The following is a 14,504-nucleotide window of genomic DNA, read 5'->3' as shown; positions in this document are numbered from 1 at the left end:
GGCTGTGTGAAGTGAAATACAAGAACTCTGTGAGTATGTACTTACCACAGTTTGCAGTTTACCAATTATAATCATATTTGAAGCTTTTATATATATCATAATAGTAATGTACTTTTGTGAACCAAAAGAGTAAGGTTGTTTCAGTAAAAGTATTTAGATAATTATATGGTTATAATAGAGGGAAACATTCCACATAGGAAAAATATATCTAAAAACAAAGATGATGTGACTTACCAAATGAAAGTGCTGGCAGGTCGACAGACACACAGACGAACACAAACATACACACAAAATTCAAGCTTTCGCAACAAACTGTTGCCTCATCAGGAAAGAGGGAAGGAGAGGGAAAGACGAAAGGATGTGGGTTTTAAGGGAGAGGGTAAGGAGTCATTCCAATCCCGGGAGTGGAAAGACTTACCTTAGGGGGAAAAAAAGGACGGGTATACACTCGCACACACACATATCTCCATCCACACATATACAGACACAAGCACTTTCATTTGGTAAGTCACATCATCTTTGTTTTTATATATCTTTAGATAATTAATTAATCATAAACAATGAAATTTAAAACATATGCATCCACATCTCCCAATAGTTGTTTCATCAATATCTACAAATGCATGATTACTCAGCAATTCACACTTCAGTGTTTGGCAGAGTGTTGATAGAACCACTTTCAAACTATTTGTCTACCATTTCACTGTCCTGGGAAAAATGAACGCCTAAATCTGTGCAAGCTCTGATTTCTTTTATTCTATTATAATGCTTATTTCTCCCTATGTAAGTTGAAATGTCATGAAATGATCTGAACAATAAAAAAGCCATTGTTGTAATGATTGTCACTGCAATTGGCAAATCATATCCATGAAGTTTTCTCCCCTACTTGACGTTAACACAAAAAGAGCTGTCTTTCTTTGAACTTTTTCAGTTTTTCCCATCAAACCTATTTGGTAAGAATTTAAAATGGTCATTCAGTCTTTGTTTTCCATATTTTATACATAATTGAAAAATACATTTATGTTGTTAACTAATCTTCCATTCGTTCTTGGTAGAACAACGTTTTAATAAATGAAAAGCACTAGTTTGCTTGCGGTCTACAGTATATTGTAGAGCAAACACAAACTAGTGCTTTTCATTTATTATAATTTATGTTCACAATGTAGATTATTCTGTAATCTTCTGTGTCTGAAAAAACAGCTTTATGATTGTGATGATGATGATGATGATGACCTGTACATTATAGACAAATCTCAAGATAATTTGTGTTTTCTTTATGCTGTCTGCTGTGGTATATTTTAACTACTTCATCTATTTACAAGTTTGCCCAGTAGTCAATGTATCAAACTTGATTGCCTTCATATATTCTGTGCTTAGTTATTGTTTTGATTGTATTTTGATACTTCAAATAGTTACTGTTGTTGTCTTGAAGTTCCTCCTCCTTTTAGAGATGACCCTATTCAGAAAATGGAAGGAAATGAATGAACTTTGAAATACTTTTGGAGGTTTTTGGTGATGATTATTCAGATGTTCCTAGTGAGAATGATTACCTGGATTACTGTGTGAATGACTTTTTATGGTTCTGAAAATGATTCCAGAGATAGTGACATATTAGAACTGTAAAGAAGCAGTGTTTTCAAGTGATTCTGACAATAATGATGATAGTGATTTTGTTCTTGTGAGTGATCCATTTTGTCATAATGGTAACCATTTTGAGACTGCCAAAATCTCACATGGGCACTGACTATGGCACTGCCCGAGTGAGACCCGTGCACCATCTTGAATGTATTCAATGACCAACAAAAATGACATCTAAATCAGGGATTTTTTCTATTAAAATAATTGCAATGTCAGCTTATGTTTGCAAAAGACAGATTTCAAATCTGAAATTGGCACTCTTATTTTTATATAGGTGGAAATTATGAATATTGATGCATGTTTGGAAAAACAGCAGGTAAACATGGTAATCATACTGAATTATTAATTTATTTACTTTTTTATTGGTTAAGATGATTATCTATATTTTTTAGATATCACAAACAAAATTAAAAAGAGTGATACCTCAGTGCAATCTACAACAAGTCAGATACACAAAGCATCACCAGCAGCTGCATTTTTAACCAACACAATAATGCATCAGCAAGCACTTCATGGAGCCCTCACAGCAGAAAGGAATAATGGCAAGGAGACAGGCTCTACAGTTCCTTCAAATAAAAGTACAACTGATCTTCACCATAAAATGCTCAGTAATGACACCTCACACAAACCAGAAGCTTCTGGGTCTCACAGCAGGAAACTGAATGAAAGGTAATTATTTTTCATCTCTTCTGCAACTTTGTGTGTTAAACTTTACTGTCCATAGTGTGATGGACTTGAAATAATATGTTTGTTATATGTTTCACCCAAGACATTACATTAAAATACTTGCATTTCTACTGAGGAGTGATTTCTGGACCCTCCACAACTTTGGTTTGGATTTAAAAAATTGCATTGGTTTGCAAAATTCAAAATAAATTATAATTCTTTTTTCATAGACTGAGTGGTTGTCATATCTCACACCATTATTTTTATTGGAGTCAGGTTTTTCTGTTATTGAGATGTACTGTTTCATACTAATGATGGGACAGTTGACTCTTTTTAACAACTGATGGGTCATTCAGTTGTTTCTTCATGCAGTCAGTTTTTCAGTTGAACGAAAGAACCAAATGAAACTGCAGCCATGTTAGCTAAAATTAATGTTTTCACTCATTCACTAGGTTTATGTGGTTTCACTCAATACAAGACAACTGATGTCTGTCATTTGTGACCATTATACAAGTGTTCTTACTCACTGACGGGGTTTGAGTGGTTTCATTCAGTGTGAGACAACTAACTGACCCAAGTCTGTCGGTTGCAGATGTCATACGAGTGTGTTCACTCAGTCTCTGGGTTTAAGTGATATTATTTATGTAATTTTTTGGCCTTTTCAGTTATACATGAACCATACGTAGGATTGACAGTTTTTTTAGGGACAGGTAAAGTATCTCGTTTCAAGAAAACATGAATAAAATGTATATTTTTAAAGATAAAGTATTTTCAAAATGTGGGCATTTACTTAGTTAAATATGAATTTTCTTATTTGTGGCATTAGATATCAATTATTGGTTGTTTTTAAAAGTTTAATATCGTATTGGTTGTTTTTAAAAGTTTAATATCTGGTGCTACAATGTAAATTTATGCGAACATTAATGAAAAAACACTTTTTAACACTTTTTGTCGAGTTGGTTTCTTGTCTGTTTGTTCAGTATAAATTTTGCAGTTGATTTTAAACCAACTTCTGGTTAAGATGGACACCTGAAACTTTGAACATAGCTCAGAACTGGATGACATTGCAGTTTTTTTCATTTTCTTTTCTGGTATGTGGCATATAGTACTTGGTGTACCAATCTTACTTCCCCGTTTTTCCTGTCTATGTCGCAAATGTTTCACAGTTAAGAATAATTGCTGCTAAGCTTCTGTGTGAGTTCAACTCTCTCTAATTTTTATATTTTCAGGCTTTTCACAAGACATACCATATTGGGAAGCAATATATTGGTTGTCTCAGTTGAAGAGATACTGAAATAAACCTGAAATTTATTACAATTTGCTGTCGTAATCTCATAGAAATTTTTGACATCAATTGAAAAATTTGAAACAAAAGACTAAAAAGCAGAAAATAACTGTTTAGAACTTTTAAATACAACATGTTTTAAAAATGGACTAAAAAGTATTAAATAATACCTCGTAGCCGCATAAAGATTCCTAATGCCACACAGGTAGTCTTAATAATGATGACAATAATTGTCCAATTGAAAATGGAAAAGGTGGGGCACATGAAGTAGATAATAGTAAGGATTGTAGATAGTAACTGTTGTTGAGAAAAATCAGAGAACAGTTCATTTCATTTGAAGTGCTATAAAATTGTTAGTGACTTAGGTGAACTGTCCATGCATCCCATGTTTTTGTTTCAGGAGTATCTGTATATGGCATTAAGGGACTAAGAAAAGTTGTTTAATATATTTTAGTCAATTATAAAAATGTATTGCATTAAGAAGTTTTTTACTTAAATAATTATTTTTAATTTAAATTTATTGAACCTCTGTCTGTCTCTTTCCACCAGTTAGCACCCAACATAGATAATTCTTTTTCGGTAAATGCTGAAGTGACGTGATCATAATCCAGAAATGATACAATATTTTTTATTGGTGACTTCATCAGTTCCATTTTGAGCATATAATGCTATTTGTGGAAGTATTTTTTTCCAAACACTATTTGTCATCGTTTGTTAATTTCCCTTGAATTTCTTTGCTAGTATCATAATATGAACCATCCTTGTACAAGGCGTGTTTTTTTAAGTAAGTACCGTTTTGAAATTTAGAAAAGACATGCTAAGATATCTCAATAATTTTATTTTTACATGAAAGCCTGTACCTTAATCTACACACTGACGCCATTAAAGTCTGATTTTTCCTTGTTTACGTTGTGTACTGAGTGTTTAAGATGCCTCCGATAGTCGTGAGCCCCGCTGACTGTGAATTATGGGCTGTTATAAGATTTCTTAGTGCTAAAGGCCTAAAAGCAATTGATAATCTTCGTGAGATCTGTGCAGTTTACAGAGAAAACATTATTAGTGATAGAATGGTAAGAAAGTGGGTGAGAGCATTTAAAGATGGCCGCACCAATGTGCATGATGAACAACGGAGTGGGCGTCCTTTGGTCGTTAATGAAAGTTTGGTGCAGGAAGTGGACAATAAGGTGAAACTGACGCTTTACGATTTCTTCCTTGCTGGATGACTATCCTAATGTTTCTCGTAGTGTTTTCTTTCCTAATGTTTCTCGTAGTGTTTTCTTTCCTAATGTTTCTCGTAGTGTTTTCTTTCCTAATGTTTCTCGTAGTGTTTTGTATGGCATTGTGACCGAACACTTGAATTACCAAAAATTGTGCACACGTTAGGTACTGAAAATGTTGGCGGATGTGCACAAAACCAAACGTTTAGACAGTGCATCGACTTTCCTTCAGCGGTACCACAACAATGGTGATGATTTCTTAAGCCAAATTGTTACGGGTAATGAAATATGGGTGACCTATGTCACACCAGAATCAAAGCAGCAGTCCATGGAAGTTGAACAAGGGCATAGTTTTGCTGCTGCAAGTCAATGCCCGTCCGCATGTGGCGATTCAGACCAAAAATCTCATCACATATTTTCAATCGGAAACTCTAGATCATCCTCCGTACAGCCCCGATCTTGCGCCCAGTGACTACCATCTGTTCCTGCACTTGAAGAAACACCTGGGTGGTCAGTGTCTTCAAGACGATGACGAAGTCAAAACAGTGGTGATGCAGTGGTTAACAAGTCAGGCGGCAGACTTCTGTGAGGAGGGTATTCAAAAACTGGTACAACATTATGACAAGTGCCTCAATATTGATGGAAATTAGGTAGAAAAGTAGATTAAGGTACAGGCTTTTATGTAAAAATAAAATTATTGACATATCTTATCACGTCTTTTTTTTTAATTTCAGAATGGTACTTGTTAAAAAAAAACACGCCTCATATATCACAGTGGATTTATCTTGTCAATCACGTCTTACTCAGGTATATGGTTTCTTCCCTTCATATATACATATATTTATGTAATAATCAAACAATGGAAAATCCAGGATGGAATGTAACAATACCAGAGAAGGAAACTTGCTACTCACCATACAGCAGAGATGCTGAGTCGCGATAGGCACAACAAAAAGAATCTCACAATTGTAGCTTTTGGCCGTAAAGGCCTTTGTCAGCAGTAGACACGCTGTTTTCAGTGCTCTGAGACTGCAGACGTGTGCAAGTTGTGTGTGTGTGTGTGTGTGTGTGTGTGTGTGTGTGTGTGTGTGTGTGTGTGTGTGTGTACTGCTGACAAAGGCCTTTATGGCCGAAAGCTACAATTGTGCGATTCTTTTTGTTGTGCCTGTTGCAACTCATCATCTCCGCTGTATGGTGAGTGGCAACTTTTGTTCCCTGGTATTGTTGTATTTATGTAATAGTTAAGGCTCACCTGTTTCCATCAGGCTTTTAATACATGAGAATCATTTGCAATATTATTCGTTTCCATTTAAGCAGTACAAACGAACAAAATACACATATAAATTTCAAACTCTACAGCATCTTAAAACACAATAAATTTGACATGCAAACAAAGGTTACCTCAGAGGTAGTCAAAATGGTTAACCAGGTCAGCATTCGCCTAGATGAGCATGAAGAAAATGCGTAAAAAACTACACTCAGGCTGGCTGGCTCAAACGATTTGAAGTGACGGGGTATCAAACCGAGATGGCTCTCATCTTCGCAAGCCTGCCACATGGCAGACAGACACACTTTTGAAATAATATCTTAAAATCACTCAGCTGTATTACATTATAACATCTTTTACCCATGTCCGAATAAGCTGTGAGCATACTAGCATGATGTTACTATGAGCACAGATAAATTTCAATTAATTAGCATGGGGGAAAGTTTTAATTTTGCAAATTGGGTTTCCCTGAATTGTTCTTGGCTCTGAAGGCATCAAGAGGTTTACTGGAGGAATTTTTATACAATTATCTGGGGAAATTAGATTGATGGAAGTAAATAGATCGTAATAAACCTTAGTTAAAATTCATTAAATGATGACTGGTCCATAAGCAGTTTCTTCATTTTAGTTATTAAAAACCCAGAGGCAAGAATGCTTAGATGCTCGTAAACACACATAGGATCTTTACAGTTTTGATCACATATATTTCAGAAACAGGAATAGTTAGAAAGGTGTTACTTATCGGTTGGTCACCCCCAGCAGATGGTACAGTGTGGGGAATAGTTGGTACAGACCAGGTACCACACCCAGGTCATGCAGAGCCCCATTACATTGTTTTCTTTGGCCAGGATCTGCAGAAACTGTGAGCTTGCATCAGAGTAGCAACAGCACACGCTAACGAGAACACGCTAGGCCGGACATGGAACTGAAATATTGTCTAGATATCCCATGTGCTACAGATTGCACAAACATTGAAGGTGACCACCATCCCCCTTTCCCCTTTTTTGTGACAGTTGCAATTTTTCTAGCACTTTTTTCAGAAGTTACGCAGGACACTTGTTAGTTCCATATTTAACAGTTGAGGAACCATTCACCCCATATTAGAATTTAGTTTCAGCTGTATTATTATGCTGCTACTGGAAGGGTATTTTTCCAAATAAGTAAAGTATGAAGCTGCGACAAAACACAGTTTATTATAAAAACTATGAAAGCAATGATAGTGAGTAGAGTGAATCATTATGAAACTTGAGTTGAGGGTTTTCATATGATGTTGAAGAATACAGGCATACTGAAGAAAATTTACAGCACTGATAAATACTGTATATTTGCTCGCCCTGTAAATTAGTTTATTTATTGAAACAAATTAAAGTGGTAGTTTGCATTTATTACATTTAATTAAGAATTTTTTGCAATATCAAAATTTTTAATACGTCCTGAAGTTGGATCATTAAAATATGGTCACCTTAACGCAATGAACTCTGTTAAGTGGATACCAGAACCTTGGGTGTGTATCAACATCATGCCACAAATTGCACATTTCTACCTCTCCCTATTTCTGAAATATATATGATCGAAATTACAAAGATAATTTTGGAACGACCTGTATTTTTCATACTTCTCTATTGAAACAATGAGAAGCCACCAGAAATCAACGATCGCATACACCATGATGCCACCTTACCCGCCAGACAACAGAACATTTTAAATGTCATTTGCCTGCTACTCATCAAGCTGTATTAAAGCTGACTGAATTTACATTCATATTCCTTACTGCAAATGAGCACTACATTTGAAAATGAATGTCTATATACTGCACTTTCACAAACCCTTGTTACTCTCGTGCGTAATTTATGTCTGCTGATTGGTAGGAGGCGCGTGCCCTCTGGCAATGTCAACGCTGAAACTCAAGCATTGAAACATTCCTCTTCTCATATCCCCACTCCCAGTGGCACATCACAGCCATCTGCTTAATGTCTACAGACTGTGCGTGTCAAGGAAAATAAGCCATTTTGACTTCGATGTCCGGGGTTTTTGAAATTTTTGTCCGGGGTCAGCATTAATGGAACACGGAGCAACTTAATCCACAATATATAAATCGGTTTTAAATGATGAAAAGAAAAATTACTCCATTTTGTATATAATTAAATGAACATGTATGGTGCTTATTTTAACTTTGGCATACCCCCCTGAGATATGACTTCACTTACTCCAGGAGGGGGGGGGGGGGGGCGGGACTACCCTACCATGTGGTGGTGTGATGTAGCGCTGCTTTAGTTCAAGTAATGAAAGTTCTGGAGGCTGGCTTCTATCATAAAATGAAGGGATAGCTCAGTCAGCTAAAACATCAAAGAGTGGTTTCAATTGAAAGAATGAATACATGGTTCAGCCTACAGAAAAACTACTAGCTTGAAAAGAAAGAATGAATTCTGACTTATTCAGTCAGGGTGCAAAACTACACTGGTCTCAGATGTTTTCACTTGGTTGCTCTCACAAACTGCTTCGCTCAGGGTGAAAGGGGAGGGGGGGGGGGGGGGGGTGTAATCCAACTGATGTGTGAAACTACAACCAACTGACTCACTCCTACAGACTGGTTTCATCAAAAGAATGAGTGTGTAATCTAACCAGCTGAACAATTGTTTTCATTTGGTTACTCTCATAGATTAGTTTCACTTACAAGAATGAATGAATAATTCAACTCATACATAAAACTAAAACAGAATCAGTTTGTTGTTTTCCAACAACTGAATGAATCAAATTTTTTTTCATTCAGTTGTTCACTATTTCATACACAAAATGTTTTTCTCTCTTCCCCCTCCCCTCTCCCCAACTTCTCTAACCGAGCGAGGTGGCGCATTGGTTGGCACAATGGACTCGCATTCGGGAGGACGACGGTTCAATCCCGTCTCAGGCCATCCTGATTTAGGTTTTCCGTGATTTCCCTAAATCACTTCAGGCAAATGCTAGGATTGTTCCTTTGAAAGGGCACGGCTGATTTCCTTCCCCATCCTTCCCTCACCCGAGCTTGTGCTCTGTCTCTAATGACCTCGTTGTCGACGGGACGTTAAACACTAATCTCCTCCTCCTCCCTCCAACTTCTCCACCAACTTCTAATTAAAATTTCAGGACCACAGCACAGTTGCTTTATTTGCACACTCCCCTTATTGTTGTGTAACTGACCCTTTAATGCATAATTTTGTTTAATTAGTTTGTAATTTCACTTGCATGAAATGTTTTCCATGTGTAATTCTGTGCTGGCTCTCTCTCTTATCATTGTTTGTTTTCGTCGTAACCCATACAGCTGTTTTTGACTTTGCTAGTCTGAAGAAAATTTCTGTTTTTGTTTTGTTTCAGCCAGCCTCGAAATTTATTGAGACGCGGCAGCTCTGCAGAGAACCTGCAGGCACTTGAGGAGGTTTCTCAGAAAGGTGTTATTAATAGCATGCTCAAGAGACTAAAGACTGAAAAGGAGAATGTAAGTTCTATTTGTGCAGCATTACATGTAAAAAGTGGGGAGTGAGTGAGGCAGAATAAAACCACAATTTGAAGCACATCATTCACCCTCTCTTCCTACCCTGCACACACACGTATCAGTTTCTCCATTTCAAAGAAAAAAAGCCTTAAGCCTTAAAAGAAAAAGTGTGTGAGATATATGAAAAAATAGCAGATTCTTAAAAATATCTCTGGTAGGATGACGATCTTTCAAGCACTCGCATTCTTCTAGCTGATCCCTGAATTTGGATAGCGGAGTTCCTGACATCCCTAAAACAATGGAAATGGTTCCTTTTTAACCTGCATAAATATTTTCATATTTCACTTAAACACATCCTTTATTTTAGTGTAAGTTAAGGCATTCAAGTTGGAACTCAAGTAGAACTCGTGGAATGACAATTAGCCAGATGACCAGTGCCCCAGTATTGCTCATGCAGTGCGTAAAAATTCATAGCTGACACTGTACTTCCTCCCCCCTATCTGTAACTATGTAGACAGTACAAGGAAGGGTCTTTGCATTGTGCCATAGTTTTAAAATTCTGGCCTTATCTGTACTCGCATACGGCGCCTTTTATGTTGCTGCTTGGTGTTGCATTCATACTACTTTCATCTGTCAGTAAGAGTCACAAGGGAAAAATAAGCCAAAAAGATACATCGTGGTTGTGTCCTAATTGTGATGTTGCTCTCGTATGTGTGTGTTTGCAGAACATACAACTCTCAGCAAAATATGTATAAGAATGGTGTGTCTAATTGCCACCCCCCCCCCCCCCCCAAGGAATAAAAACATGATTAAGAAAAAAAAATTTTATGTCTGTTAATTTGAATGTGTCATAGGACAATCTTTAGGAATAGATAAACGAGGTTTCATCGTTCCAAGTGACACACCACACAGATTTATTGCATTTATAGTTCCAAAGCTGTGATCTTGTTAAAAACAGCAATCCATCTACTCCAACCAAAGTGACTGAGGCCAATCTCAAGAGTGATAATCCCTGTCTTTATGCCAATTGTAATAATAATTATTTAACATGATAATCAATACATTATTTACTTATTTCAGCAAAAAGAAAAAGAGAAAAAAAAGAATACCCTACGGGTGATTGTTGCTCATGCTAACTTATTCCTTGAACTGCAGACTTTCGTGTATTAACTACTGGTAGGACCTTTTAGACATGTTCAGTATGTGTACTCCATATTATACTTGCATGTATTCTGTACACGGCTTTGTTGTATTTTTCAAGTCCTTGAAATCTTCTAGTTGCAATTGGCACTGGTAGTCTCAGTTATATGTGCAAATTTTTTGCTCATGGCTCTGTCACAGCTTACACAGTTGTTGCTCTGGTCTTAATGCCTTTGCTAAGACTGATTTGGCACTACTTCTGCTTTCTGTTATCCATTTCCTACTGATTGACCCACTGATTTTGAGCTCATATTCTTACCACATTGCATTACAATATCATTGATATATTACACCTTGCCAGAATCATGAAAATGTGTACTTTTATTTAGTGTAGGAATATTACATCTTGGTTAAAATGTAGCGACATAAGCAGTAATATTTAAGATAAACCACTCTTTCTCTAGCTTTTTCAGTGAGTGTCATCTTTAAGGACAAATAAAAATTGGACCATAGTTAAGAGAAAAATTTCCTTTGGCACAGTTTAGAGGTACAACCTTGTTCTATTTACAAGCGGATTTCATTATTTTCTGACTACTTGTTTCTTTGCTATAACGTCAAACCTAAGATGCTGTGATTCAGCTTACCATTGTAGCTATTGCGACGGAGATTTAGGCTTCGTGTCTATCTTGATTACAATAATGCATTCACTGTGCTGTTCATAGTAGTTTAATTGGATTCCTGTTTTCTTATTTTTTATTAAACCTACTCCTGTGTTACATCTATTTGATTTTGTAACTGTAACCCTGTATTCACCTGATCAGAAATTCTATTCCTCCTGCCATAAACTTCACCAATTCCAAATATGTAGCTTCAATTTCCCAATTTAAATGTTCTAACCTGCCTGCCCAATTAACGGATTTTGCATTCCACACTCCAGTACATAGTATAGCAGTTTTGCTTCTACTCATAATGATATCCTCCTGAGTAGTCCCACCTGGAGATCCAATGGGGTAGTATTTTACCTCCGGAATAATTTACCCAAGAGTACGTCATTATCATGTGACCGTGCAGTAGAGCTGCATGCCTTTGAAAAACATTATGGCTTTAGTTTCCCCTTGTTTTCAGCCATTTGTAGTACTAACACAGCAAAGCAGGTTGTGTTGATGTTACAAGGCCAGATCATTCAGTCATGCAGACTGTTGCACTTGCAGTTACCGAAAAGGCCACTGTCCCTCTTCAGGAACCGCATGTTTGCCTGGCCTCTCAACACATCTTCTGTTGTGGTTGCACCTGTGGTATGGCTATATGTATCACTGAGGCATGCAAACCACCTCACAAATGGCAAGGCCCATGGTTCATGAGATATGACATTAAAAATGTTGATGCTTACTAAGACTGCAAGTCTACAAATATATGCTAAGTTACTGTCAACATTTCCCTCTCTTTTTTACACTCTGTTTGAAAGTATGTGCACAGTTTTTAGTTTTCCAAGTATCTTTCTTGAACTTGAAAGCTCCTCAAAAGTTCTGAATCCATGTTTTAATTACTCATGTAGACAGAATCAGTAAACAGTGATGAATGTTAAATAGTTACAGGAAGTGCCATGCATAGGTTCACAAGGATTTTAGTTTTTACAAAATTCTTTTACACTGTGCATTTGGTTCCTGGGAACCAATTGCTTGGTTGTTAGCTGCCAAACAGTAATGGATGCGTAATGTGGCAAACAGATATGCCCACCTATGTCCCAGTGACATAGCACAGTTCATGCACTTCTCAAAATCACTCATTCTGCCTCACCTTGTATCTATTTGCAAACTAGTGAATTTCGTGCAGGATAATTATTGGGTTGATCATATTTTATTTGTTGTTTGCTTCTCTCTGTGAAAAATGTTCAAAGGTGGTTACTCCACTTTGCATACCATATGAACATTTCTCTTAAAAGTTCTTGTATTTCCTCTACCACTATCAAAAATAGGTAGTTATTGTTTGTGAGTTTAAGCTGAAAAGTTGCAGCACAATGCCTGTAATCTAAAATTGGATGTGCTGCAGTCAGATTTTTAAGAGCAGCCTGAAATATATTTTAAAATGAGAATTTCAAGTTTTTTATTTATAGATTTGTGGCTTTTGGTACAGGTATTCCTTATCATAACTCATTCACTTGTTGTTCAGTTAAATCTTTTTTTCATATGTATCCATCTGTGTTTTGCACATAAACTTTGATAAGAAGTATTCTGTATTCCTGGAAATATGTCGAAAAATGTATATGATGCGTTTGGAATGATATGGGTAATTTGTAGCATAATACATGTGAAGTACTCAACTTTCTGGGTAGCAACTCATCGTTTCTGCTGCAGGTGGAGCTATCTCAGCCCCTTACATCTCTTCGTTGTGGATCTCTGGATTCGTTACATGAAACTCACTTGACTGAACATCCCACTGCAAGTGACATATCTGATGATGGTAAGTTGTTGTCGTTGTTGGGTGTTGTTGGGTTTCAAAAAAGAAAACACATATTTTCTTCATGAATACAATGTAATTGTGATGTTTCTAAAATGAATAAAATATGGTTTAAGACTTACTGTTTGCAACAAGGCATCAAAACAGAAGGAGCAATTATATATTCTTGCAGCATGTAGAAAATTAAATAACGAAATGCTATATATTGGTGAGCTTTCTATGAAAATATCAGATTGGATGCAGGTTTTATCCAATATTTGTTTGTTTTGTGTTTGTTCATAATTAAATTCTGAATATTGAAGTCACTACTTCCATTTGCAGGCATTTATAATATACAATTGTTATATTCAAGTTTATTTACTCATATTGTGCTATCATTGGATTATGTTTAAGTACCATAGTAGCCTTGTTCGCTGATATGTGCATGCAGTCTGGCTTTTGCAGCCCAGTTACACGAATTTCACACTTACAAAAGCCAGGGTCAAATGTGAAAGCAGCCATGCTATTTATCAGCCATCTTTCCCATTCTCTGTCATTGTTCACACCACTCCTTCCGTGTCCAGACCACGTACTGCCTTCTCCCATCACTAAACTATTCCTCACTTGCCATGGCATGGTAACTCTCTCTCTCTCTCTCTCTCTCTCTCTCTCTCTCTCTCTCTCCCTCCACCTCCCCCACACTCCTGCCTTGTACTACCCATTTCTTGCCTTGTCTTCCTTTCCCTACACCCTACCCTCGTCAACCCACTCAGCAACTGCTCTCAGTAATCAATGTTGATGTTGCCATGATAGTTGTGTTTGGGTGCCTGTGGAGTTGTACATGTGAATAAGAGTACTTTTCAGTAGAAAAAGAGCAAGATTTTAAACATATTCTCAGAGAATGCAATATTTTAATTTCCTCACACAGGCAGTAAATTTGTTGAGCACATGTCACATAAACACAAGTATATCTTTTTTAATGAAACATTGATATAAACTAAGATCAACATTTCTTTCTCCTCTCCATCGTAATGAATGGAAGAAAATAAAAGAAAGAGAATGGGGGGCAGGGGGGTGGGGGGAGGAGAAGGCCTATCATATTGATCAACAAAACTGTAATTAATCTAGGCACATCAGCTGTCCATTCTTCATGTGATAACAGTTAATAATCATTTGCGTGGAATGTGCTCTGTGATCCCATTGAGAATGTAACCTTATAACAGTTCTTAAAATTTCATATTGTGTGATGCAGTTTTACACAGTCGCATACTATACACAGATATACATTTTGCACAAAAACATTGTAAAGTGACATTGGGATGTCTGACCTTGGCGCTGAAGTGCAGACATTAAGACATTTACCTGTAACTTGAAAACGGCGCAGTC

At 36.7% G+C, this 14,504-nt stretch overlaps 1 protein-coding gene across 1 annotated transcript in view; it reads left to right on the top strand.

The window, feature by feature from the left end:
* The window catches only part of LOC124790080, a gene marked incomplete at its 5' end in the record, with an annotated part of 634,243 nt that overhangs the window by 580,943 nt on the left and 38,796 nt on the right, over positions 1-14,504 (top strand). The window contains 3 exons of the mRNA XM_047257646.1: positions 2,031-2,307; positions 9,425-9,545; positions 13,037-13,142. Of these exons, the coding sequence (XP_047113602.1) occupies positions 2,031-2,307; positions 9,425-9,545; positions 13,037-13,142 (504 nt within the window). The remainder of the gene's footprint in view (positions 1-2,030; positions 2,308-9,424; positions 9,546-13,036; positions 13,143-14,504) is intronic.

This window comes from Schistocerca piceifrons, chromosome 3 (assembly GCF_021461385.2).
Source record: "Schistocerca piceifrons isolate TAMUIC-IGC-003096 chromosome 3, iqSchPice1.1, whole genome shotgun sequence".
NCBI classification, from domain to species: domain Eukaryota; kingdom Metazoa; phylum Arthropoda; class Insecta; order Orthoptera; family Acrididae; genus Schistocerca; species Schistocerca piceifrons.
The sequence above is the reverse complement of the archived record's forward strand: the minus strand, read 5'-3'. Positions and strand labels throughout refer to the sequence as shown.